The sequence below is a fragment of the Sorex araneus genome, chromosome 6, assembly GCF_027595985.1.
Source record: "Sorex araneus isolate mSorAra2 chromosome 6, mSorAra2.pri, whole genome shotgun sequence".
Classification (NCBI taxonomy): domain Eukaryota; kingdom Metazoa; phylum Chordata; class Mammalia; order Eulipotyphla; family Soricidae; genus Sorex; species Sorex araneus.
The window spans coordinates 68207768-68234068 of record NC_073307.1 but is presented as its reverse complement, the minus strand read 5'-3'; the positions used below and the strand labels follow the sequence as shown (position 1 = coordinate 68234068).

Sequence of the window (26301 nt, the reverse complement as noted above, 5' to 3'; positions counted from 1 at the left end):
CCCACTTACAGAAGACACTGTGAGTTGGAGGTCAGAAATGCTATCTTATCCATGACTGTATTAACAAGGAACTAACAGTAAGAATTTGTTTTAAAATTCAAAAAGGGTGTTTTCAACTTCTGTGAAAAGTAAAACAAAGTAATCCAACAAAAATACAAAGGAAGATAAGACTATGTTACACTTAAAAAGAAATATATATGCCCATTTTTGTCATGTGTATCTTTCTTAATCATCCAATTAAAGTTTCGAGTATAAACCAATACTCCCCCACCTCTATGGGTAAGGTAAATAACACTATTTATTATCATTTAAAAAATATGACACATTTTAACAAAATTTAACTTCTAAATTTTAAAATAACTTAAGACGTTTTATTAAAAGCATGTCACATTTCTGCATTAAAAACCCTTGTTAATAGAATAAGCAAAAATGCCATATTCCATAACAATGAATAAAATATGAAATTTTAAATTTATTTTAGCTTGAAAGAGGATAGGTGTGCTCCAGTATTTAGTTGAGCAAATCAAATGACACTGATAGATATATATATAACATGTAAAGCAGAGGAAAATTACACGTGAAATTACATAACACAGAAAATCTGAAAATGAAATAACATACTTGTTCTGGAGAGCAAATGATATTTCAATTAAAAAGCTATAATCTTTCAATAAAAAATAGCAAATATAAAATGCCATTACAATGGTGTCATTATATATACATTTTTTTCTCAAATTTATAGTCTATCAGAAAACAATGAAGATAATGACTCTGTCTTCATTCAGATTCTAAAGATTCTTTTGATGTTTAGTTTCTTTAAAGTCTGAATCTAAGAAAACATAAAGTAATATGGTTTAAGTATTCCAGAAGTTTTCTGAATCTCAGAAACTTACAGACTGACCTCCAGTTTAGAAGTGAATGAAATTGATGTTTATTTTCTGGTGCCTTGAGATAATCTTAATTTACAGTGACATAAAAAAGACGTACTCGGGGTGATTACAGAGCCTGGATGTGCTTTTGATTCCACCTCCACATGTTCTTGAACAAGAATTGTAAGGTCCCCAGGGTCCCCATTCACCATCTACAGGACGTGTTTCCATTTCTTTGTTTACACATATCCCATGGTGGCAATGCTAAAGAGAGGATAAAGAAAGGGAATAAATTATGCCTATGTAATTAGAATATTATAGTAATCATAATAGCAATGAATAATGCAGTCATACAAAATTATGTGATATAAAGCAGTGTTATAAATTCATAAGTGTAACTATATTAGATATTATTTATCTGTATTTCCTGAGTATCTACTCAATATTAAAAATAATATCCAGGGGATGGAGCAATAGCACAGCGGGTAGGGCGTTTGCCTTGCACGCGGCCGACCCTGGGTTCGACTCCCAGCATCCCATATGGTCCCCTGAGCACCGCCAGGGGTAATTCCTGAGTGCAGAGCCAGGAGTGACTCCTGTGCATCACCAGGTGCGACCCAAAAAGAAAAAAAATTAATATCCATTGAATGTAAAAAGAATATAAAATTTCCTTTCCTTTGATAACTAAAGTCTTATTAATGAAAGGTAGACCTAAACAAATGTAGTGAAAAGCATTTTTAAAACAAGCAAGTACTACAGTCATAGAGCACATACTCATGTTTCCATTTTAAAACAGATTATATATTATTCTCCCACTTTTACCTAACTTTCTACTCTAATTCAGAGATCATTTTGTTCCTAATTTACATCCGAAAATAGAAGAAAAAGAATCTTCCCACATTCTTTGTTCATACCTACTATTCACCCCATCACATCTATGTTCAGTATTCAGACTTCTTGCCCTTAGTATAGATTACATAAAAAAATTCATGACCATAAAATCAGTATATTTTTATCGCATTATTCACTATATAATTCCAATACAATAAATTTTTAACATATGATCACATGCAAAGATGTTCCTCACTGTCAACAAGGAAATGAGTACAAAATTAAGAGTAAGACTTTTATTGATTTGCATTAAGATTTTGACAGTGGTTTTCTTTTATAAAAATTTTTACTTAAAAGTTCACTTTATTTTTGTGGTAAAGTGCACATATGAAATTTACTATTAACCATTTTAAGTGTTCACTAGAATTAAGTACATTCACATTGTTCTACAATCAACCATTTATAGACCTATTTCTGTGTTTGTAAATTCAAACTTTAAATACCAAAGACAATTCCAATTTCCCACTCTTCATAACACTTCGCAACTATCATTCCATTTTTTGTTTCTATTAAATTGCATACTGTCACTGTTGCATTGTCACCAGTGACGTCTCCATTGTGAGAATATTAGTTTTTTGCATATCCAATAAGCCATGGGTAGCTTGCCAGGCTCTGCCGTGTGGGCAGGATACTCTCGGTAGCTTGCTGGGCTCTCCGAGAGGGACGGAGGAATCGAACCTGGGTCAGCTGTGTGCAAGGCAAAACGCCCTACCTGCTGTGCTATCATTCCATTGAGACGCATAATCTCAATACCTTACAAAATCATACTACATGTCTTTTATTTGTGAATGATTAATTTAGTCCAAGACTCTCAAAGTTTATGCATGTTTTAGCATGGGTAAAAGTTTCCCTTTCAAATTCTATTTTTGTGAGTGACTGATTAATTCAGTCCGTCTCAAAGTTTATGCATATTTTAGCATGGGTAAAAGTTTCCCTTTAAATTTTATTCCCTTTAAAATTCTTTAAAATTCTTTAAAATTATTTTATTTTATTTTATTTTAATTAATGAATCACCGTGAGGGTACAGATACAGGTTTACTTATTCTCATGCTTATGTTTCTGTCATACTATTTTTAAATTCTATTTAAATTCTATTATTGTTTAATAATACTGACTTCCGGCGGTATAATTTCACATTTCTAAATTTGTTAAGTTTTATTGTATTCATCATCAAGGTTCCAATTCCATCACACTGTCAAAATCATCTGCTCTAGCCATTCCCTCTACTACTCTCTCCTCTGCCTTGAAAATAGCAGGTCTTTCAATCTATGTACTATTTTGTTGTGTTTTCCAACCTTGATTTCTTTGGTTATTTCTACTGCAAAAATGTGTAAAACCATCCTATAATTGTCTTTAACTTCCCCATTAACTTTGCTTAGCATAATCACCACAAACTCCATCCATGTTTTCTGAAAGGACAGGAGTTCACTTTTTAAAAAATAATTGAGTAGCATTATATTAAGTAAATATATATATTAAGTAAAAATAGTTGAGTAGCATTATATTAAGTAAATATACAGTCTAACAGTTCCTGCGATTTTTTTTCTGAGTTATTACTGGATTTAGAACATTTAGTTCTGTCTCTGAATACCTTTTTTGGTATTAGTTTCTGGTAAAAGTTTTGTACACACCTAATATAGATGAATCCTATTTTGTTTTAAAATCATGTCATGGCATATTCTTTTGACTGGTGGGTTCAGATTATTCACATTGAAGGTGATTTTATGGGCCTCAATTACTACCATTCTATTTTTATTTTCTGTTGGTTGTAATTTCAGTCTCTTTTCCCATTAATTTCTACATTTTGTATTGCATAATTTTTCTTAGTGTTTCATATTCTTCAATTCTCTCCAAAGCGTCTCACTCCATAATTTTGTTTCCTGTTACTATAAGGTTTGACAATCTATCTCTATCTGGGTAATTTTGTGCTGATATCACTTATTCATTTTTACTTAAACATATTTGGTTCTTTCCCCTTTGATGTTTTGTTGTCATTTTTATTTGTGTTTTTGGTTTTTATACTTAATGATATTAATCACCATACTCAAGGTTTTGTGTTCTTTTGTTTTTTTCTTTTCCTACTAAATTTTGACATTTCTTACGTTACAAGTCTGGTGAGGGTGAACTGAAATATCTATTGTTTATCACCACTCTTGCAGAACAAGTCTGGTGAGGGTAAACTCTATTCTTTTTTTTTTTTTACCAAATTTTAATGCTAATTTGTGGATTATTTTGTCTGAAAACTTTTATCTTTTGGAATTGTGAATATGTCATCCCGTTCTCTGTGGCATTTCTGTTGAGAAATATGACAATCTGAATGAGGAACCTCTATTACATATATTTCCTCTATTACATATATTTCCCCCTTCAAAAAAAGGCTCAAAAATAAATAAATCATTAAATCAATAAATCTTATAACCAAGTGTATTAGTAGGAAATTGCTATATGCTCTCCTTTGAACAAATAATTCATTACCAGAAAAACATTAAGAGTGAACAAAAAAACAATATCAAATTAGAAAGGGAGCTGGCCTTGCACAAAGTAAACCCAGCTTCAATCCCCAGAACCCCATATAGTCCCCTAAGTTCTGCCAGAAGTGATCCCTGAACACGAAACCAGGAGTAAGCCACAGACAAACAAAACCCATTCAAATAAAATTTCTCTTGAATAAAAAGTCCATTTAATACTAAACACAGCTAATACCTAGGGTCTTAGAATATTCAACTAATAAAAAAGGGAAAAGAATAATTCATGATCTATATTTATATTTCAAATGCTACTTTTAATCAATAAGGGTTTTCAGCTGGGTTTTAGTATCACATCACATATACTTTGAATTTCAACAAACTCATGCCCAAATGACTAGGTAACACATGAGAATAGACAATCAGGAAAACAATATATTGAAACTCCAATGAGATTTCAACTAACCTCACAAAGAATAACTATATGTTTGAATCAAACTTTTTGTTAAAAATTTTAAAAATTTATCCATTCGGAGCAATAACTTTTCATACAATGCAAGGAGGAGTGGTCTACCTATTTCAGAAAATTGTCATTTTATTAGAAAACTAAGCTCTCCTTTGATCCAACATAAGCTCTTTTTTGATCCAACATTATACTCTAAGTGTTTATTCCAGAGAAATGAAAACATATGTCCACAAAACTTACACACAGATGTTCAGAACAGCTTATTTTATATCAGTCAAAAGTTAAAATTTCCAAATGACCATAAGCAGGAAAATAAACAGATTGTTACACATTTATACATTTCAACATGTTTATCCAGTATATACAATACTAGTCACCTAGACCAAATAAACTTGGTTCATTCTGGTGTACCAAATGGAACTAATTTCAACCTCATATATAACATGTTTCATAACCATAGTAGTCTTGTAACTTGGTACCTGTTAGCAGATTCAGATGAAGTCATGACTGATATTAGAATTATAAAGATACATTATAGAAGACAGTTTATTTTGTAGATAGGATACATTTAGAACCAATAAAATTTTGAAGAAGTAACTTAAGATTTTTCATTATACTAATTTACATCCCTGATTTAGGTGAATTTGTTGAAATGCCAAACTTTCATGTCTATATTCATTTTTAAATAACAAATTACAAAATACTTAAATAATTATTGATGTAACTATCAGTATAAAAAGTATATGTATCCTCAGTATTACTCTGCTGTGTTTCTAAGAAAGTAAAAATATTTAATTTACTAGACAATCACTTGTCACTTGTCATTCCGTTGCTCATCAGTTTGCTCAAGTGGGCACCAGTAACGTCTCCATTGTGAGACTTGTTGTTACTGTTTTTGACATATCAAATACGCCACATATAGCTTGCCAGGCTCTGCCATGCAGGCAGGATTGGAGCGATAGCACAGCATTTGCCTTGCACACGGCCAACCCAGGTTTGATTCCTCCGTCTCTCTTGGAGAGCCCGACAAGCTACCGAGAGTATCCTGCCCGCACGGCAGAGCCTGGCAAGCTCCCCGTGGCATATTCAATATACCAAAAGCAGTAACAACAAGTCTCACAATGGAGACGTTACAGGTGCCCACTTGAGCAAATTGATGAACAACGGGACGACAGTGCTACAGTACTACTAGACAATAAACCATTCAAATAAAGACAAAGGCATTCACTGAAATGAACAAAAACAAAAGTTGACAGCAGAGTGCTAAAAGGCAGAGTACTAGGATCACTGGATAATCGCTTGATACAAAACTCACCCTTCTAGAAAACCTACCATCCCAGGACCACAGTTTGTTCCATCTGCCAGAGGCATGTGTTGAGTGCGACAACCCTTATGAACACCTTCTGCACTCGTGCACCAGAGACGCCTGCACTGTTTCTGCAGAGTAACAAAAGGCAGCATGAAGTAAAAATAATGCCCCCCAAAACCACCATTCCAATTCAATACAAAGCAATGCTTTATGTGTGTCTTATACATTTCATTATTTCTTAGACACAGTACCATACTTATTTTTTAAAACTTCCTTGATTTTTATCTAACATTTCAGAACCAGACAGAGAAATCAGAGTAGAAATATCCAAAAGTATTCGAGAAATTTTCTCTCTTTGTAGCATGTTTTTCTAAAAGACTCTGTTGTTATAGTGAATGTATTTATAATGTGCATAGAAATACTGTATAATGTATTTCTTTTTCCTATTTTGTGAATAAAATGCATACTTTCAACTTTTTTTTTTGCTTTTTTTGGGGGGTCACACCCGGTGATGTACAGGGGTTACTCCAGGGCTCTGCACTCAGGAATTACTCCTGGCAGTGCTCAGGGGACCATATGGGATGCTGGGAATCGAACCCAGATTGGCAGCATGCAAGACAAACACTCTACCCGCTGTGCTATCGCTCCAGCCCCTACTTTCAACTTTTAAGCAAAGGAATCTGAGGCTTTCAGTCAAAACAAAAATTCACAAAGGCTCACTGCAGCTATATAGTAGGTAATTCTATCTCTTCAAACAAGAAATTCAGCTTTTAAGTTTACTTAGCTTCGAAATCATACAGGAAATACATTCATATTTTATATATATATGTATATATATATATATATATAAATAAGGCAGGGAACTCCCCTAGAGCCAACCACAGAGCACCACCAGCCTTCAGGTTCCTGGGCATGAAACTCCCATCAGCTTGTCTGTTTCCCAGCCTTCATCAGATGAGCTCCGAGATTCCCTCTCCGCAGCAGACCCCGGAAGACACTGTCCTTCCTAACGCAGCACATGTTCACACACTCCCACTTCCCAGTGTGAGCCTACTATACTCATTATGACCCCTACTCTCCAGCCACTGCAGCATGGGATTTGACTCTATACTATTGGTCTAGAGGAGAAATTAGTTCCAAGCAATAGTGAAACACAGGTACTAAAAGAAATTAGTACCAAGCAATAATGGAACACAGATAATAAAAGAAATTAGTACCAAGCAGTATAGTGGAACACAGATAATAATTCAAACACAATGAATAGTCCAATGTTGTGAATGGCAAATGTGATTACTGCGAAGATCCCCTAAAATTTAAATCCCAGCCTTAACATCCAGAAAATGTTAGAAGTAATAAAAAAAAAATAATTCAGCAGCTTCTACAGAAAATGGCACGAGTTCAGATAAGTCATAAAGTTTACCAGAATGCTTAATACTGACTGAAGATGACCTAAAACCAGTAGTCTTCTCAACAATAAATGATATAAAAAGATGCATTGAACAAGAGATTCACATAGTTTCAAGAAAAATGTTGGAAAAACTTAAAGAATACATGAAAATAAAAAAGGAGCTAAAGAATACAGTCACTGGCCACAGCACTACTTCATAAAAGAAGCACAAAGATACATCAGTGACCATGAAGACAAAGTTACAAGACATCAGGAAAAAAGAAAAGGAAACAGAAAAGAATTTTTAAATAAAGAAAAATTCGGATTTCATCCATAAGACTGCATTCCTATGTCCATCGGAGCAATAGCCAAAATAGGAAAATTATCTGTGTCCAAGAACAGATGACCTGATAAAGAAATTATGGTACATATACACAATGGAATAATTTTGTTACTCCATATAACAAAAGGATTTTATATTTGACTCTTCTATAAAGAAAATACAAAATCATGCAATTTTCTACAACACAGATAGTTCTCGAAAGTTACAGTGCTGAGTTAAGTGAGAAGGAGAGGGGTGGATACAGATGATCTTCCACACATGTGGGGTACAAAGAAACACAGTAGCTTACAACAAAAGACAACAGAAACTAAGAACTTTTGTTCAGTAGAAAGCATAACATTCTAGAGAGGATGGGGGAATCTGATGGGATGGGGACACTGAGACATGTTGGAGGAGAGCTGACACTGATGGAACGTGTGTCTTACACATAAAGCCCTACCATTATCAATACTGAAAATCATGGTGCTTAAAATTAAATTAAAAAAAATTATGCTATAGCTCTATAGTAATCTAAACAGTACGGTACCAGAATAAGGACAAGATGACAAAGCAATGTATCAGAATGAAGAGTAAAAAAATCCTCAGATTTATGAATATTTAATCCATGAGAAAAGAGTGAAAACATAAATTAGGAGAAGGAAAGCCTCCTCAACACATGGGGTTAGGAAAACTGGGTGACATATACATATATATATATATACATATATATATTTTACATTTATGTTCATTTATATTTAAACCAACATGCTGGTAGGGCTTTGGAGAAAAAGAAACCCCCATCCACTGCTGATGGGAATGTCACATTTTCCCACCTCTATGGAAAACAATATGAACATTTATCAAAACAAGAATAGTGAGTTCTATGTTGAAACTCCAACAACAATAGTGAGTTTTGTGTTGAAATATGGAATGTAATCAAGGTAAAGAGAAAAGGAAGTGAAATTTATCAGTTATGCAGGGGGGGTGGGGGTTGGGGGTGGAGGGTGGGAGGTATTTTTTTTTTTTTGGTGGTGGAATATGGGCAATGGTGAAAGGACGGGTGTTTGAGCATTGTAAAACTGAGACATAAGCCTGAGAACTTTGTAACTTTCCACATGGTGATTCAATAAAATAAATTTAAATAAATAAATAAATAAACACTTACTGAGATAAATGCAAAAAAAAAAATAAGAATAGAGTCCCCGTTTAAATCAACTGTCACACTTCAAGATACCAATCCCAAAACAGAAAAGCATGAATTTGAAAAGTTCTATGTATACCTATATCCACTGAAGCTTTGGCAAAGTAACCAGGATATGGAAGTAATCCAAATGTCTAACAAATGAATGAATAAAGAAGTTTCAGCATATATACACAATGGGCTACTATTTAGCCTCAAGAAAAAATAAAGGCCAGGTAGTTTACTACAACTTGGATAGAACTAGAGCTTTATATCATATATAATCCAGAGTAGAGAGACAAACACAGGAAGACAAACCATTCATCTGTGGTACAAAGAGAAACAAATAAAGGGTATAAACAATGTCAATCTATAATCAACGTTGGATACTAAAATACTGACCACACAGTGACAGGTTTGGGGCTAAAAGAGGAGGGGAAAATTAGACTGACTAGAAGTAAGATGGGAGCATGGGTGTAAGGTCTTAAGCACATGAGTATTGCTAAGCAATATAACACTATGTAATAAAATCATAACTTTCAATAAACAAATAATTCAGGAAATGTGATATGTAAAAAAAAACGTTATACCAAGGGTGACAGTGATGAATCAGGGTCATGGGAACATCAACAGTGAGGGTGCGCTGTAATTCTATACATCAAAATCATACATTTGAATATTTTTTATAACCCTAATACAGTTTAGGGTTATATATTGTCTATATTGTCTTTAAAAAAATCAGAGTAAACTTCCCTTTCATTGATTTCTAGTCTTACTAAAATTTATGAATACAATTTTAAGGTTTTAGTAACAAAATTCACTATGTGAAATATGCTTTTTATGTCCCTGTTCTCACAATTGAGAAACATTTATTCAAACAAAAATTTTAAAAAACAAAAGAAATATTCATTCAACAATTAACACTTATTTTGTATCACCTTTTGACATATTCTTAACTAAATATTGGTGATATTTATTTTCCTTTCACTTTTTACTTAAATTTTAAAAAGTTACAATCTGGGTCTGAGGTTTCATTACAATTGTTCAGTATGCAATCTGGCAAGAGTTTGTACAGAAATAAAAAACACAGTATGACTCCTCTGTTTGTAGTATGGCATAAATCAAAAGTAGTTGCATTTATTTAAAGTAAGTCCAGAAACAGCCGCGGGATACAGAGCCAGCCCTAGTCGGGCCCGTGCTCGGCTCCGGCCGGCCGGGTTTTCGGCCCGGGCGCCCATGCCCCTGCAGAGCCGGTGGATGTGGAACAAGCGGGAACCAGAGACAGCTTTAGGAATTGGGGTTCCAGCAAGTGCCTGCACCCATGTATGGAGACTGTGAATTAAGCCTTTGCCCCACGCCGGCTAACGGAGGAAAGAACCTTCCTTCTTGGTCTCTCTCCCTTCCGGGAGAAGGCGTGGTGTCCGACATTTTGTGGGTCCGTTGAGAAGGTACGAACTTGGTGGCGCGAAAAAAAAAAAAAAAATGTGTGCTTTGAACTTGAAACAGCCGCAGGATACAGAGCCAGCCCTAGTCGGGCCTGTGCTCGGCTCCGGCCGGCCGGGTTTTCGGCCCGGGCGCCCATGCCCCTGCAGAGCCGGTGGATGTGGAACAAGCGGGAACCAGAGACAGCTTTAGGAATTGGTTTCTGGCAGAATTTTCCCAGGACTTTATACAGAAATCAAAACCGCGCGGACGCTGCCGCGTCCGCGCGACTTAACATTTATAATTGTCATCAATGTGAAAGGGTTCCATTTGAACAGGTCAGACTTGGGGGGGAAACTCCAAATAATAACAGTAAGTTTTTGTTGAAATATTGAAGGTTCTTAATGTAACAGCCACCTCTGGACTATGAGCTAAGCAAAAGCCCCACGCTGGCCAACGTGGCGTGGAGTACACCATACTATGAGGCGCAGGAAGGGGGATGAGGGGGAAAAATTAAAAAAAAAAAAAAATGGAAAAGGAAAAAGAGAAAAAAAAAAGAGAGAGAGAGAGTTATGTCAACTATAGTGAGTTTTGTGTTGAATTATGGAATGTAATCAAGGTAAAGAAAAAATGAAGTGAAATTCATTAGTTATACAGTAGGGGGTACGGGGTGGGGGCGGGGGGTAAACTGGGGCTTCTGGTGGTGGAATTTGGGCACTGGTGAAGGGATGGGTGTTTGAATATTGTATAACTGACATATAAACCTGAGAACTTTGTAACTTTCCACATGGTGATTTAATAAAAATTAAAAAAAAAATAAAAAAAAAGTACCAGGACACTCCATAATATAAAAAAGATTTTAAAAGATGGTCTAATACATAGAGAGTATTTCTGGAATAAGTGAATATGGAAAATGAACCTTCAGTGTTAATGTGCCTAATATTGCCAAGAGGTAATAGTAGCCCATCTTGCTTAATTATAAACTTGAGCTTTGACATTTAAAAAAAAAAAAAAAATAAAGTAAGTCCAAAATTTACCACAAAAAAATTAATAAAGATCCAGGAAAAGCATGAAGTTTTTTCTGAAGTGAAAATTTAAAGTATATAAGCTATGAAAAATGCATTTAAACTATTCATAAAAAGATAACAAAGAAACTGTAAGTCAAAACTTTATAAATTAAAATGCTTTTATTAAATAGATGAAATCTTAAATAAAACTCCTTGTCAAAGCATATATTTTCTTCTTCAAATAATTTTAATAAAAATATTTGATTTTGATAATTATATTAAAATTTAATTTTCTGTGACTATTGGGTAATATTTCATAGACTTTTAGGTAGAGATTCCTATAAAAAGTATATATATTGTGTGCATCTGAGAAGATAGTACACTGAGTATGCATTTGCCTTCTATACAATAAACCGAAGTTCACACCTGGACTGCATATGATCCCCTGGGAATCTCTAGGAGTGATCCCTGAGCCCAAGACAAGAGCATCAAGTGTCACTGGGTATTGCTCAAAACAGTAAAAAAAATGGAAGTAATTTTCACATCTATAATAGTGCTGGCATATAGCAAGTATGATGATTTATTTTAAAATATGGGAAATGCTGGCAACTCAGGGAGTGGGACTCAATCAATGTTAATCTTTCTTTTCTGAAACTTCTATAAAACATTACATTTTTTTAAGACTTAGAAAACTTGGTATGTCAAGTTTACTCTCCTTTTAAGAAAATAAATGTGAATTTTGAAACATATTCTATTACTTTCAAAAAGAAACTTTTTAACAAGAAACAATATATTTTTCTTACCAAGTAAGGACACACTTGTGATCCAGGACCAAACATAAGTTCACACTGTTTATTTACATCATATATCAATCCAGGAAGTTGAGAAGACAGATCATATATTCTTCCGTTTGGTTTGTCAAGGAGGCATTCTCCATGACCAGTACTGTACCGTGACAGAAAGTAAACATTATTAGTGTGTATGGATACACTGAAATATAAAATTTTCTGTCATCTTTTCTGTAGTTCTACACTGTCAAAGATCATACCACTATTTTTTTTTATATTTTAAAAAAAGGCATATTCTAGTTAGTAAGAAAACCTCACAGTTTACAGAAGATTTTATATGTACTTATTCTCATTTGAGCTTCACAGCTTCCCTTAAAATTGCAATTTGCAAACTATGATAAATAATAAAAATAAATTTAATCAGAATATAATTTATGAAATATGTATTGCTTGTTATGTTAAAACACAAAAATAAAGAAATTTCCAAAAGTTTTGTCTCTATTTAAAGAGGTGTCTCAAGGAGTATAACTAAGATATAAGGTTGTAACTAAGTTATTTAGCCAAAGTTTTGTCTCCTGAAAATTGAAAGTGGTAAAATCTTTCAGACTGCTGTCAGAATTGTGACATTTTATACTTAAAAGACTTTAAAAAGTGGTTAGCTTCAGGGAAATTAGTTACTCCTAGCTTGTTGCAATATCTAGCCTCCAGAAATCTTTGTGAAAAAAAGTCATCCCAATTTGGTTAGTTCTGCAACAATATTTCACACTGTGATAATTAATAGAATTTTTTAAAATTGTATTGGATGAAAAGATATTAAATTTGTCCAAAATTTAATGCAACTTTAAAAATTCTGGAGATAAAATATTATCTAATACAAACTTAGCACGTTAAAACAGTATTTCAGCTAGCCACTGAACAAAGCTATACACAGTCATGATCAGCAAAGAGAGAAAGCCTATGCTTTTAAATAAGGTTACCATCAGTATATTATTTATATAATTAGTAATTATAAATAATTACTAAATATAATTATGGTAGATACTCTGAACACACATTTATAGCATACCCTGCTTTATTCCCATAATTCCTATAACAAGAGAAGTAACTAGAATCTACTGATGTGACTTGGCAGTTAGAATATGCAAACAAAATAAAAGAACATTGTATTTAAATAAAAATGATCATCTGAAAATAAGCTTGGGCTTGTCTTTTGAACAAGTTTCAATAACTGGAAAATATTCTTTGGATAAAAATAGTTGAAGAGTAAAGAAATCTGGTATGAGACAGAAATGTAGCAAGAGTGGTCTGTTGAAATACTATTTTAGTAGTTTTGCAACAAATGAAAATACACACAAAGAAGCTATAACTCTCATTACCTCCCCTCCCCCTCAACCCCACCACCTCTGCCACATACATACACACAAAATGTCATAATAAAAAACCCTTAAAAAAAAAAAACTATCTTTTTTTTTCTTTTGGTTTGTTGGGACCAGCACTGAGGGTGCTCAGGTTTCACTCCTAGCAGACCCTGGGAACAACATAGGGCGCCAAGATCTGACCCAGGGAGTTGCATGCAAGGCAAGTGCCCTACTCTCTATATTATCTCTCTAGCCCTCAAAAACATTTTTATTTTTTTTTAATTTATTTATTTTTTAATTAGTGAGTTACACTCAGGATACAATTACAGATTCACACATTTTCATGCTTGTTTTTCCTTCATGCAATGTTCAAGAGCCCATCCCTCCTCCAGTGTCCATTCTCCACCACCAATGAACCAAGTATCCCTCCCACCCCCCAATCCCATCTCCCCCACCCCACCCCGCCTCTGTGGCAGGGCATTCCAGTTTGTTCTCTCTCTCTCCTTTTGGGTGTTGTGGTTTGCAGTAGGGGTATTGAGTGGCCATCATGTTGAGTCTCTAGTCTACTTTCAGCACGCATCTCCCTCCCCGCGCGGGATTTCCAATCACATTTTACTTGGTGTTCCCTTCTCTATCTGGGATGACTTTCCCCCAGCGTGTGAGGCCAGCCTCCAAGCTATGGAGCCAACCTCCTGGTATTATATACTACTATTCTTGGGTATTAGTCTCCTACTCAGTTATTTTATACTCCACAGATGAGTGCGATCTTTCTATGTCTGTCCCTTTTTCTGGCTCATTTCACTTAGCATGATACTTTCCATGTTGATCCACTTATATGCAAAGTTCATGACTTCATCTTTTCTAACAGCTGCATAGTATTCCACTGTATAGATGTACCAAAGTTTCTTTAACCAGTCATCTATTCTCAGGCACTCGGGATTTTTCCAGATTCTGGCTATTGAAAACAGTGCTGTGATGAACATGTAAGTGCAGATGTCATTTTGACTATACTTTTTTGTTTCTCTGGGATATATTCCCAGAAGTGGTATTGCTGGATCAAATAGAAGCTCCATTTCTAATTTTCTGAGAAGTGTCCATATTGTTTTCCAAAGGGGCTGAACCAGTCGGCATTCCCACCAGCAGTGTAGAAGGGTCCCTTTCTCCCCACATCCTCTCCAACGGCGGTTGCTTTTGTTCTTTTGGATGTGTGCCATTCTCTGTGGTGTGAGGTGGTATCTCATGGTTGTTTTGGTCTGCATCTCCCTGATGATTAGTGATGCAGAGCACTTTTTTCATGTACCTTTTAGCCATTCGTATCTCTTTCTTGGAAAAGTTTCTGTTCATTTCTTCGCCCCATTTTCTGATGGGATTGGATGTTTTCTTCTTGTAGAGTTCAACCAGTGCTTTATATACCCTTGATATCAATCCCTTATCGGATGGGTATTGGGTGAATATCCTTTCCCATTCTGTAGATTGCCTTTGTATTCTAGTCACTGTGTCTTTTGCGGTGCAGAAGCTTCTTAGTTTAATATAGTCTCATTTATTTATCTCTATTTCTACTTGATTGCGTAGTTCCGTGTCATCTTTGAAGATACCTTGAGCTTCAATATCGTGAAGGGTTTTGCCGACCTTGTCTTCAAGGTACCTTATGGATTGTGGTCTGATGTTGAGGTCTTTAATCCATTTTGATCTGATTTTTGTGCATGGTTTCAGGTCGAGGTCTAAGCCCATTCTTTTTCATGTGGTTGTCCAGTTATGCCAGCACCATTTGTTGAAGAGGCTTTCCTTGCTCCACTTCACATTTCTTGGCCCCTTATCAAAGATTAGATGATCATACATTTGAGGTTGTGTGTAGAGATATTCCACTCTGTTCCATTGGTCTGCAGCTCTGCCTGCCCTCAAAAATGTTTTTAATGATAAAATAGGTCTAAGCTGCCTTCCAAGAAAAATTTAGAAGATAATATGAATATATAGTCTTATTTTAAAAGAAAGAATATTCCTTTGCACAGTAAAACCAAGCTTAAATTTAGATGATAAAAACTAAATGAAAATTGTATTTTTTTTTTAATTTAGAAATTTCAAAATTTATATCACTTAAAATTATTTAACTAAGGTAACATAAATTCAGACTTACTCAAGGAATTCAGTGATATATTTCTGACTACATTTTGACCAGGTCCAGGGACTTGTGTGGTAATTTAAAGTTGGAGCCATTACATGATACTGATTCTTAATTCCAGATTCCTTACATTTAAAACTATCATCATGCGGAACATTGAATCTAAAAATAAAAATAAACATAAGAATAAAAAATATGTGTACATTAGTAACACATATAAATATGACAGTATCCAAATTTATATGATCAATTTCTCCATGTTGCATTATAAATGAGGGCAACCTTTATATTTATACATGTTCTCTAGACTAGAACACTGATCAGTAGCTAAGTCTACTGATTTACTAAGAGACTAAAAAATTAAAAATTTGGGTTCTAGATCATTTCATCATAGCATAGACATAATATTCATATAAAATTACCTACACATTTCAAAATTTTTACCCTGGAGCTGGAGAGATAATACAGGGACTAAGGAACTTGCCTTGCATTCAGCCAACATGATTTCAACTCCAGTACCACTTATAGTCCCCAGAGAATTTCATGAGTGATCCTGGAGCACAGAGCCAGGAGTAAGCCCCAAGCACATTTGGTAGTAGTCCTCCCAACAAAAACCAAAAAGTGCTTGTTTTAAGAGATATGTGCTGAGAGCCAGGTAAAGGCAATATTCCCAATAAATTACAGACCAGTGCCTGTTAACACAGTATCAATAAGACTTATTAAATTCAAAATATAATTCTAAAGTATCCACCTATTTTATGTGAAGATGTTCAAGAATTTTTTCTGATCTATATCAATAAGTTATGATAGACTGAACTAAAATATTCTAAATGGGCAAACAATTATTTACCATAGAGGCAATTAAATAACCCACTGATCGGAAACAAATTCTATGCATTCTGCATTCTTGAGTGTTCACATATAAACTTGTGTTTTAAAGAATTATTTAAATAATCTGATTCAGGTTCTTTTCTGTGAGATCTGTGTTAAAGTTAGCCTTTTATAAGTAAAGTACTTAGCCATATTCTAAAGATAACTAATGATTTTCAAGGAAGAAAATAAATTCCTAATATGGTTTTCTGCAAGAACAGCCTTGAAAGCAACAAATAATGTTTTTCAAACATTATTGCACTGTATACAGGCCCTCTGATCTGCTCCTTATCCTATCCTTCATTGCAAGGAAAATCTTAAAACTCTGAGTATATCATGAAGTATAATCATGTCAAAAGTGAACTACAGAGGCAGTATTTTGGTGAAAATGATCTCCACTTGAATTATCTCAACTGAATAATGATTTCAAAACATGACCAGAATAAGAAAATGCTCTCAAACTAAGATAGATAACACTATCTTTCATTCATTACCAACAAAAAACCAAGAACACAGGAACATTAAAATCCTTAATTATCTTTAGAGTTGTTTTTCAGGAGATGAGTTTTATAAAAACTTCTGCTTTTTTATAAATTACAAATAATTACAGGAATTCGTAGCGTCTATTACTAGAACTTCTGCAAATAATGCAGGAATTGAATCCAAGATTTTTACAAAGAAACAAATGCAAACAATAAAATCTATGGAGATGGTAGGTAAGGATTTGAAAAAAAATTTTGTGATTAGAAAATTCACATGTGGCACATATTTTGCTGGAAGTCTATATTATACAATTAAGAAATAGCATTACAAAACTGGGGGTGGGGGAGCAGAATTTCTCAGAACCAAGAGTCACTGCATTCCTTCTAACAATGTGGTAAAGAACAATATCTGATCATGTATATGCTAATAAGGAATAAGGGCCAGAAGCACTTGTCAAATAATCCAAACAGTAAACGAAACAAAATAATTCCCATATTCTAGTTCTTTTCTTAGTCTATTATCTATGAAGCCAATCTGACACAACATAGTTCAAGGAGGAGCCAGAGTTAGAATTTCAGGGGTAAAAATTACACTAATATTTTCTAAATAAGCACAAGTACTAACGATTCAATTAAAGACAACATTTCAGGCACTCTACAGTGATAAATAAAAGGCACATTCCCGAGATGACTCATGGTACTTACACGTGCCCCAGTTCATGGGCTATTGTAAAGGCAGCACTGAGTCCATTTTCTTCACTAACAGAACAGCTGCGTAAAGGATCACACAGGGTACCTAATTCTGCTAAACCTGAAAAGTTTGACATTTGTATTTCATCAAAATGGGAAATGATACCAGTGTTATATAGCAATAGCTAAATTTTAAGATACTTACCATGAATGTAAAGAAATAGAAAGGTTGGCTATTAATGTTGCATAAATATTTTACAAGATAAAATATGATTTGTAGTTGAAATATTTTAGCAAGATTTTGGATGGATATTTACAGGAGAGATTGCTAAAAAACAGGAAATGAATTATTTGAAAAGATAGAGAACAAATCGATAATGCTGAAGTTTTAGGTCACATCAATGTGACTAATAGTTAAGACAATTATCTCAGAAAAATTATAAAAAGAAAACAGCACAAAACACTGAAAATGAACAATTTCTCTTCACAAACTTTTGACATTTTTTCTTTTTTTAACCCTAACCCTAATTTTTGACATTTTTCAAAAACTAATCTTATTTTTTTAATTAAAATTAAGTCAATATCTAATATTGCTGAGAAAAATCAGACTAGTGAGTTGATCCATTAATACTTGATTTCAACAAAATGAAAGTCTTGCACTCCTCTAACCCCACTACAAACAAGCTTTGCTTGCAAAAATTATCTCCACAAACTCTTACTTAAATCAAGATAAAAAGCAAACAAGAAAAAAACTTTTTTTAAAAATTTCTTTACTTGGAAATTACTGATCCTCAAAAGATGATAAACTTATTCTATAAGCACATGTCTATGTGTGTATTTTTGTTAATTTTATATTTTTCTTTTGTCTAAATAAGTTGAAACTGAATGTATTTTCATGAGTATACTACTTATTCCTATGTTTTCAGTAGAATTTTTAATTTGTCTGGAGACTGAATTTGCATGTGTTAATTTTTAGGCTATATCTGAACACTATGTATGTGAAACATTATGTAACTGTCCAAATGTTACATTTCATGCTTTAAAATATATAAACTGAACATTTAGTCATGTATCTGAGAAAATGTACAGCAAATAATTAAAGACCAAGCTAAACCATACCTTAAATAGGAAAAAAGAACATATATCTAAAAGTCAAGCATTTTGGAGTGGAAAATACAAAGGAACTAGGGCTTAAAATATATTTTCACATCATACAAAAAGGGGTTAGTATCAAAAATATATATGCACACAATTCAACAACCATTAAAAAAAATGTGTCAGGAAATCTGTATCGATACTTCTGCAAAGAAGACAAAAACATGTGAAAAAATGTCCAATACCATTTACTTATAAGAAAATGCATTATCAGAGGCTGGAGCAATAGCACAGCAGGTAGGGCGTTTGCCTTGCACTCGGCCAACCCAGGTTCAATTCACAGCATCCCATACAGTCCCCTGAGCACAGTCAGGGGTAATTCCTGAGAGCAGAGCCAGGAGTAACCCTGTGCATCGCCGGGTGTGACCCAAAAAACAAAAAACAAAAAAAAAAAAAAGGAGAAGAAGAAGAAGAAGAAAATGCAGAAAATGCATATCAATGTGACAATAAGAAATCACCTAATACTTGTAAAAATGGCCCATATCAAATGACTAGAAAGTTTGAGGGTCTGGAGAAAAAAAGGAACTCTGAAATGTTGGTGGGAATGTAAATTTGTACAAGAACTACAATAACCTATATGGAGATTGCTCAAAATATTTAAATTAGAATTATCTTATGGTAGAGAAATTTTTATCTTATGAATTTATCAAAATTATAAAACAATAATTAAAAATATGTGTAACAACATTCATTAGAGCATAATTTACAATAACCAGGGCATAAAAACAGCCTAACTTCCCACTAGCAGGTGACTCTATAAAGAAATTGTGGTATATAAAAGCAGATAGGAATAACAAAAGAAAGAAAACTATAAGGGTTTTCATCCTCAACAAAATTTTAGTGAATCAAATTCACAACATATTAAATGGATAATGACCAAGTAGAATTTATTCCAAACACACAGATAGTTTAACATGTGCAAATAAGTTAATGTAAATTGTTGCAATAAAAAGAAAATATTAAAATCATATGATAATATCAACAGATGTAGAAAATCTAACACTGTAGCACTGTCATCCTATTGTTCATTGATTTGCTCGTGCAGGTACCAGTAACGTCTCCACTGTGAGACTTCTTGTTACTATTTTTGGCATATCAAATATGCCACGGGTAGCTTGCCAGGCTCTGTCATACGGGTGGGATACTCTCGGTAGTTCTCCGAGAGGGATCGAAGGAATCGAACCCGGGTCAGCCACGTGCAAGGCAAACATCCAACCCACTGTGCTATTGCTCCATCCTTGGAGTAAATATTATTTAGAATCAATTAACTTCCAAGTTACAAAAGCATAGCATTAACTGTCTTCCTGTGTATATACAAAAAGGACATTGCTCTAAAGTAACTATGCAAAGGACATAAGGGAAAGAGAAAAGCTATATTTCACTTACAAATACAAAATCCAGAGTCCTTTGCTTATCAATTAGAGGTAATAAAATTATTGCAATGACTATCCTACCAAAACATTATACAGACTGAGAGAAATTCGTATCAAAATCTCAGTGGCATTCTGAAGGGAAAAAAAGCTATTGGCATCTTTATGGAACCAGAAGATATCTAAAAGTAAGGTATACCTAAAACTAAGCTTGAGACAAAAGAGTAGAGTTACCATACTTTTGACTGTAAGTTCAGAAACAAAATTTAAGATAAAAAAAATTTTAAGTAGGCCAGGAGGAGCTTCCAGAGCCACAACCAGGGCATTCACAACTCCTCACAAGACACAGGGGGGAATAGTCCTAACCCTGGTCTCCAGCTGCAAGGACCCAAAAAACTCCAATTACAGTCAGAAGCCTGCTGGAAGGGCCTGATCCAGGGCTGCATTTGCAACTCCATGGGACCCCCAGGGACACAGGGTATGATATAGCCCTAACCCTGGACTCCAGCTGCAAGGACCCAAAAAAACTCCAATTACAGGTCAGATCCCACTGGGAGGGGCTTCAGTAGTTTCAACTGCTAACACAGCCGAAAACTAGTCTCCCTCTCTGTACCCCATAGAAAACATAAATTAGCTTCTTATTGGACCTTTCACTAGAGCAGCCTAATTACCAAAACACATTAGGTCAATACTTCATTAACCACTACCTCAATTAATATTACACCAAAAACACAATAGTAACGGTTTGTGTGAAAGTCAAATCTACACAAGTCACAATGGTAAAGCAACGCAGAAACACACCATCCTTAGGAAGTGAAGATGCTAGCCCAGATAACACGCCAGTAATAGTGAACTAGACAATCTCTCCGATAAGGAATTTAGAAAGGAACTATTAAGGATGCATAGGGAGCTAAAAGAAACAATGTAAGGCACTGCCAATAAAATACTAGAGGATGTGAGAGCAGAAATAAGAAAATGCAAACAAAATTAAAAACAAATATCTGATGTGAAAAACATGGTAGGACAATTGAAAAACTCAGTGGAAGGCCTCAGCGACAGAATAACAGCTGCTGAGGACAGAATCAGTGAGCCCAAAGGTGAGGTGCAGAGAATCTCCAGACAACAGCAGAAAATGGAAAGAGCCTCAAAGTGAACCAACAGATGCCAAGAGAAAATAGGGATGAAGCCAAAAGGAGTAACGTGAGCTGTGTTGAGGAAAGTTTATAGCTCTACAAGTATTGCTCAGGAAGAAAGAGAGCCCACATAAGTAACCGAACCTCACAGCTTAAGAGCTTGGAGAATGACCAACAAAAGGAGTCCAACCCAGGCAGGAGAAAGGAAATAATGAAACTCAGAGCAGAAACTAATGAGATAGAAGCCCCAAAAACAATCCAAAAGATCAATAAAACCAAGAGCTGGTTCTTCAAGAAAACAAGTAAGATTGATAAACCTCTAGCAAGACTCACAAAGGGAGCGAGAAAACCCTAATAAACCAAATCAGAAACAAAAAGGGGGCCATTACAAAAGAAATTACAGAAATTCAAAGGATCCTCAGAGATTACTTTGAGAATCTTTATGCTACCAAACAAGAAATCCTCGAGGAAATGGATAAATTCCTGGATTCCTATAGCCTCCCAAGGCTGAACCACTAAGATGTAGAGTACAGGAGCAAACCTATCACCATCAAGGAAATTGAAATGGTAATAAAAAGTCTACCCAAACATGAAGTCCTGGGCCAGATGGATTCACTAGTAAACTCTTTCAAAACTATGAAGAGGACTTACTCCCAGTCCCTTTCAAGCTTTTCCAGGAAATTGAAGGCAGAGAAACACTTCCAAACAGTCTCTATGAAGCAAGTATCACCCTGATTCCAAAAGCAGAGAGAGATACCACAAAGAAAACTACAGGCCGATATCCCTGATGAACACAGACGCAAAGAACCTCAACAAAATCCTAGCAAATAGAATCAAATGACTCATCAAAAAGATCATATGCCATGACCAAGTAAGATTTATCCCAGGGATGCAAAGATGGTTTAACATTCGCAAGTCAATCAACACAATTCATCATAAAAGATAAAAATTTTATGATCATATTAATAGATGCAGAGAAAGCACTTGACAAGATTCAGCACCAATTTATGATGAAAAAATCTAAGGAAAATGGGCATTAAAGGAACTTCCCTCAATATAGTCAAAGCCATCTACCACAAGCCCACGGCAAGTATCATTCTCAATGAGGAGAAACTAAAAACCTTCCCTCTAAGATCGGGGACAAGACAAGGTTGCCCAGCCTCACGACTCCTATTCAATATAGTACTGCAAGTTCTTCCCGTAGTAGTTAGGCAAGAAAAAGATATGAAGGGCATACAGATAGGAAAGAAAGAGGTCAAACTATCACTATTTGCGGATAATATGATACTATACTTAGAAATCCTAAAGACGCTACAAAAAAATCTCCTAGAAACAATAGATTTATGTAGTAAAGTGGCAGGCTACAAAATCAATACCCCAAAGTCCATGGCTTTCCTATATACAAATAATGAAAGAGAAAAAAGAGATATTAAAAAACAATCCCATTCACAATCATGCCTCAGAAAATCTCGGAATCAGCTTAACTAAAGAGGTGAAGGACCTCTAGAAAGAAAATTACAAAACACTACTTCAAGAAATAAAAGAGAACACTAGGAAATGGGTACACATTCCCTGCTCATGGATAGGGAGGATTAACATTATCAAAATGGCAATATTGCCCAAAGCACTATACAGATATAATGTGGTCCCTATCAGGATACCCATGACAGTCTTCAAAGAACTAGACAAAACATTCCTGAAATTTATATGGAGCAATAACCCCCCATGAATAGCTAAAGCAATCTTTGGGGAAAAAAGATGGGTGCCATCAACTTCCCCAACTTCAAACTGTACTACAAAATAGTAGTAATTACAACAGCATGGTATTGGGCTAGAAACAGACCTGCAAACCAATAGAACAGAGTTGAATATCCTGTCACAGACTCTCAAATATATGATCACTTAATCTTTGATAAAGGAACAAGAAATGTGAAGTGGAACAAGGAAAGCCTCTTGATCAAGTGGTGCTGGGAAACCTCGACAGCTACCTGCAAAAAATGAACTCTGACCTCTGCGAAAGCCAGGCACAAAAGTCATATCAAAGTGGATTGAAGGCCTCAATATCAGACTGAATCCATAAGGTACATGGAGGAAAATGTAGGCAGAACCCTCCATGACATTGAAGCTGAAAGCATCTTTAAGGATGAAACGCACTGACCAACCAAGTGGAAAGAAATATAAACAAATGGGAGTACATTAAACTAAGAAGCTTTTGCACTTCAAAAGAAACAGTGACCAAAATCCAGAAAGAGCCCATGAAATTGGAAAGAATATTTACCTAATATTCATCTGATAAGGGATTAATATCCAGGACATACAAGATACTAGTAGAATTGTATAAGAAAAAATCCTCCAACCCCATTAAAAATGGGGAGAAGAAATGAACAGAAACTTTCTCAAAAAAGAAATACAAATGGCCAAAAGGCACATGAAATAATGCTCTACATCGCTAATCATCCAGGAGATGCAAATCAAAACAGCAGTAAGATATCATCTTACCCCACAGATATTGGCACACATCAAAAGGAACAAGAACAGCCAGTGATGTCATGGATGTGGGGGAAACAGGACTCATTCATTGTTGGTGGGAATGCCAACTGGTTCACCCTTTTTGGAAAACAATATGGGCATTCCTTCAAAAACTAGAAACTGAGCTTCCATATGACCCTGAAATACCACTTCTGGGAATGGATCCAGAGGGTGCAAAAAAGCACCGTAGAAATGACATCTGCACTGGTATGTTCACTGCAGCACTGTTCACAACAGCAAGAATCTGGAAACAATCCAAGTACCTGACAACAGATGCGTGGTTAAAGAAACTTTGGTACGTCTACATAATGGAATACTACATACCGGTTAGGAAAGATGAGGTCATGAACTTTGCTGATAAGTGGATGGACATGGAGAGTATCATGCTAAGTGAAATGGGTCAGAAAGAGAGGAACAAACATAGAAGGACTGCACTCATTTGTCAATAACATAACAAAATATGAGACTGACACCCAAGGACAGTAGAGACAGGGCCAGGAATATTGCTCCATTGTCAGAAGCCTGCCTCATGAGCTGGGGGAGTAGGCAGTTGGGACAGAGAAGGGATCACTAAGTCAATGATGGTTGGAGGAATAGTTCGGGATGGGAGATGTGTGCTGAAAGTAGATAAAAGATCAAACGTGATAGCTGCTCAGTATCTGTATTGTAAACCATAATGTCCAAAAGTATAGAGGTAGTATGAGGATAACTGTCTGCCATAAAGGCAATGGGAGGGGTGGGATATGTGGGGGACACTGGGGATATTGGTGGTGGAAGATGTGCACTGGTGGAGGGATGAGTGTTTGATCACTGTATGACTAAAACTCAAATATGAAAGTTTTGTAACTGTATCTCACGGTGATTCAAAAAAAAGTTAAGTAAATTTTTTATGTATAAACAAATTCAAACAAACATTGCATATCAAACATTATACTCTAACATTGAAATTCTCAAAAATTATAAATAAAATCACAGAAAATAATAGCATGTAGCTTAGAGAGTATCAAACAAAGCTTCAGTGATGCAAGATATTATTTAGGAGATACCTTTAGACAAAGTTAATTTAAAGCACAATAGTGACAGGGCAGAAAAATCTCAAAAAAAAAGCTAAAAATATGCTATTTAAATATGAAAAGTGAAATTATAGATTATTTGTAAGTTAATGACAAGAGAGTGAGGCAAAAAAAAACAAGATGAGAAGAAAAGTAAATTATCCATGAGTGACAATTCAGAGAATTGTCTACCTATTAGAAAATAACAAGAGGACAGAATAAGAACTTAACATACTATATTAATAAGGTTCTAAATCTGACAATCATTCATAGCTAATCATGGCTATTTGTATGAATATTTTGCTTTAAATTTGCATAAAGTTTGTTCTATATACTTAGGATAAAGCTAATATTAATGTACTTTATATATGCCAAGCTTTACACTGCACTTAGATGACCAGTAACTAACAAATATTAGTAGTTATGTGCTGCTGCTTTTGTGCCATACCCTGTAGTGCTCAGTGGATGTATGTGGAACCAAAGATAAAACTCCGGGTTTTGCATACAAAGCTTGGCTCAATCTTTGTGCCATCCCTCAGCCCCACATTAGTTATTATTTTCTAAAAGGTATAGCCTAATATTAGATATTCTTTAAAATTAAAATCATATATAATCAAAACATATATAAAATGCTAAAAACATAAAGAAAATTAATCATTAATAAATAATTATATAAGCAATTTTTATGCTGTAACTTACCTAATGTGTCACATTTCTCTCTAGATCCACAAATGTCTTCCCTGAAGACAAAATATTTTTAAGTATTTTCAGAAAATATTACAATTCAAGATTATTTTTTACCTTAGCACAATAGGTATAGTCTTTTTCTGTGAAAATCGCTTTAGCCATCTCAATCACTTATGCAAAATAGCCCATTAGCTTACTTCAACTTTAGAAAAACTATCAGTGAATAAGAGAAACTTAGCAAAACCTTCGTAAAGAGAACTTAGCCTTAAGTCTTCATTACAGCCCCTACATCAATCAGGAAGAAACGCCTGAATATAAGCAAGAACTCTAGAATAGGAACAAGGCTGCCATCAGCAATAGCACAAACAGAGCCCCTCTTTCCCGCAGCAAGAGGGAATAGGAGAAAATATTACAATTCAAAATTAAAATAAAGTATTCAGTGATTATTACCCAAATGAATTTCTAAAAGCCAGTTTTTACAGTCTCAGTAATCTTAAATGTAGAGTATATAAATACTATAGATATATATGTAAAGTATCAATACCATTTGTGTATATCACGAAATAGGTGTTATATAAAAGTGAATGTGTACTGTTAAATGTCTGATCAAATTGTTTTTTCTCTTTTTTGGGTCACACCCAGCAATGCACAGGGGTTACTCCTGGCTCATGCACTCAGGAATTACTCCTGGTGGTGCTCAGGGTACCATATGGGATGCTGGGAATCGAACCCGGGTTGGCCATGTTGCAA

At 34.8% G+C, this 26301-nt stretch overlaps 1 protein-coding gene across 1 annotated transcript in view; it reads right to left on the bottom strand.

Moving 5' to 3' along the window:
* ADAMTS20 (ADAM metallopeptidase with thrombospondin type 1 motif 20) overlaps positions 1-26301 on the bottom strand; it is a 249176-nt gene that overhangs the window by 152992 nt on the left and 69883 nt on the right. The window contains exons 7-12 of the mRNA XM_055143422.1: positions 25564-25604; positions 17641-17746; positions 15599-15745; positions 12122-12263; positions 6024-6128; positions 988-1133 (exon numbers count right to left, since the gene is read on the bottom strand). Coding sequence (XP_054999397.1) covers positions 988-1133; positions 6024-6128; positions 12122-12263; positions 15599-15745; positions 17641-17746; positions 25564-25604 — 687 coding nt within the window. The remainder of the gene's footprint in view (positions 1-987; positions 1134-6023; positions 6129-12121; positions 12264-15598; positions 15746-17640; positions 17747-25563; positions 25605-26301) is intronic.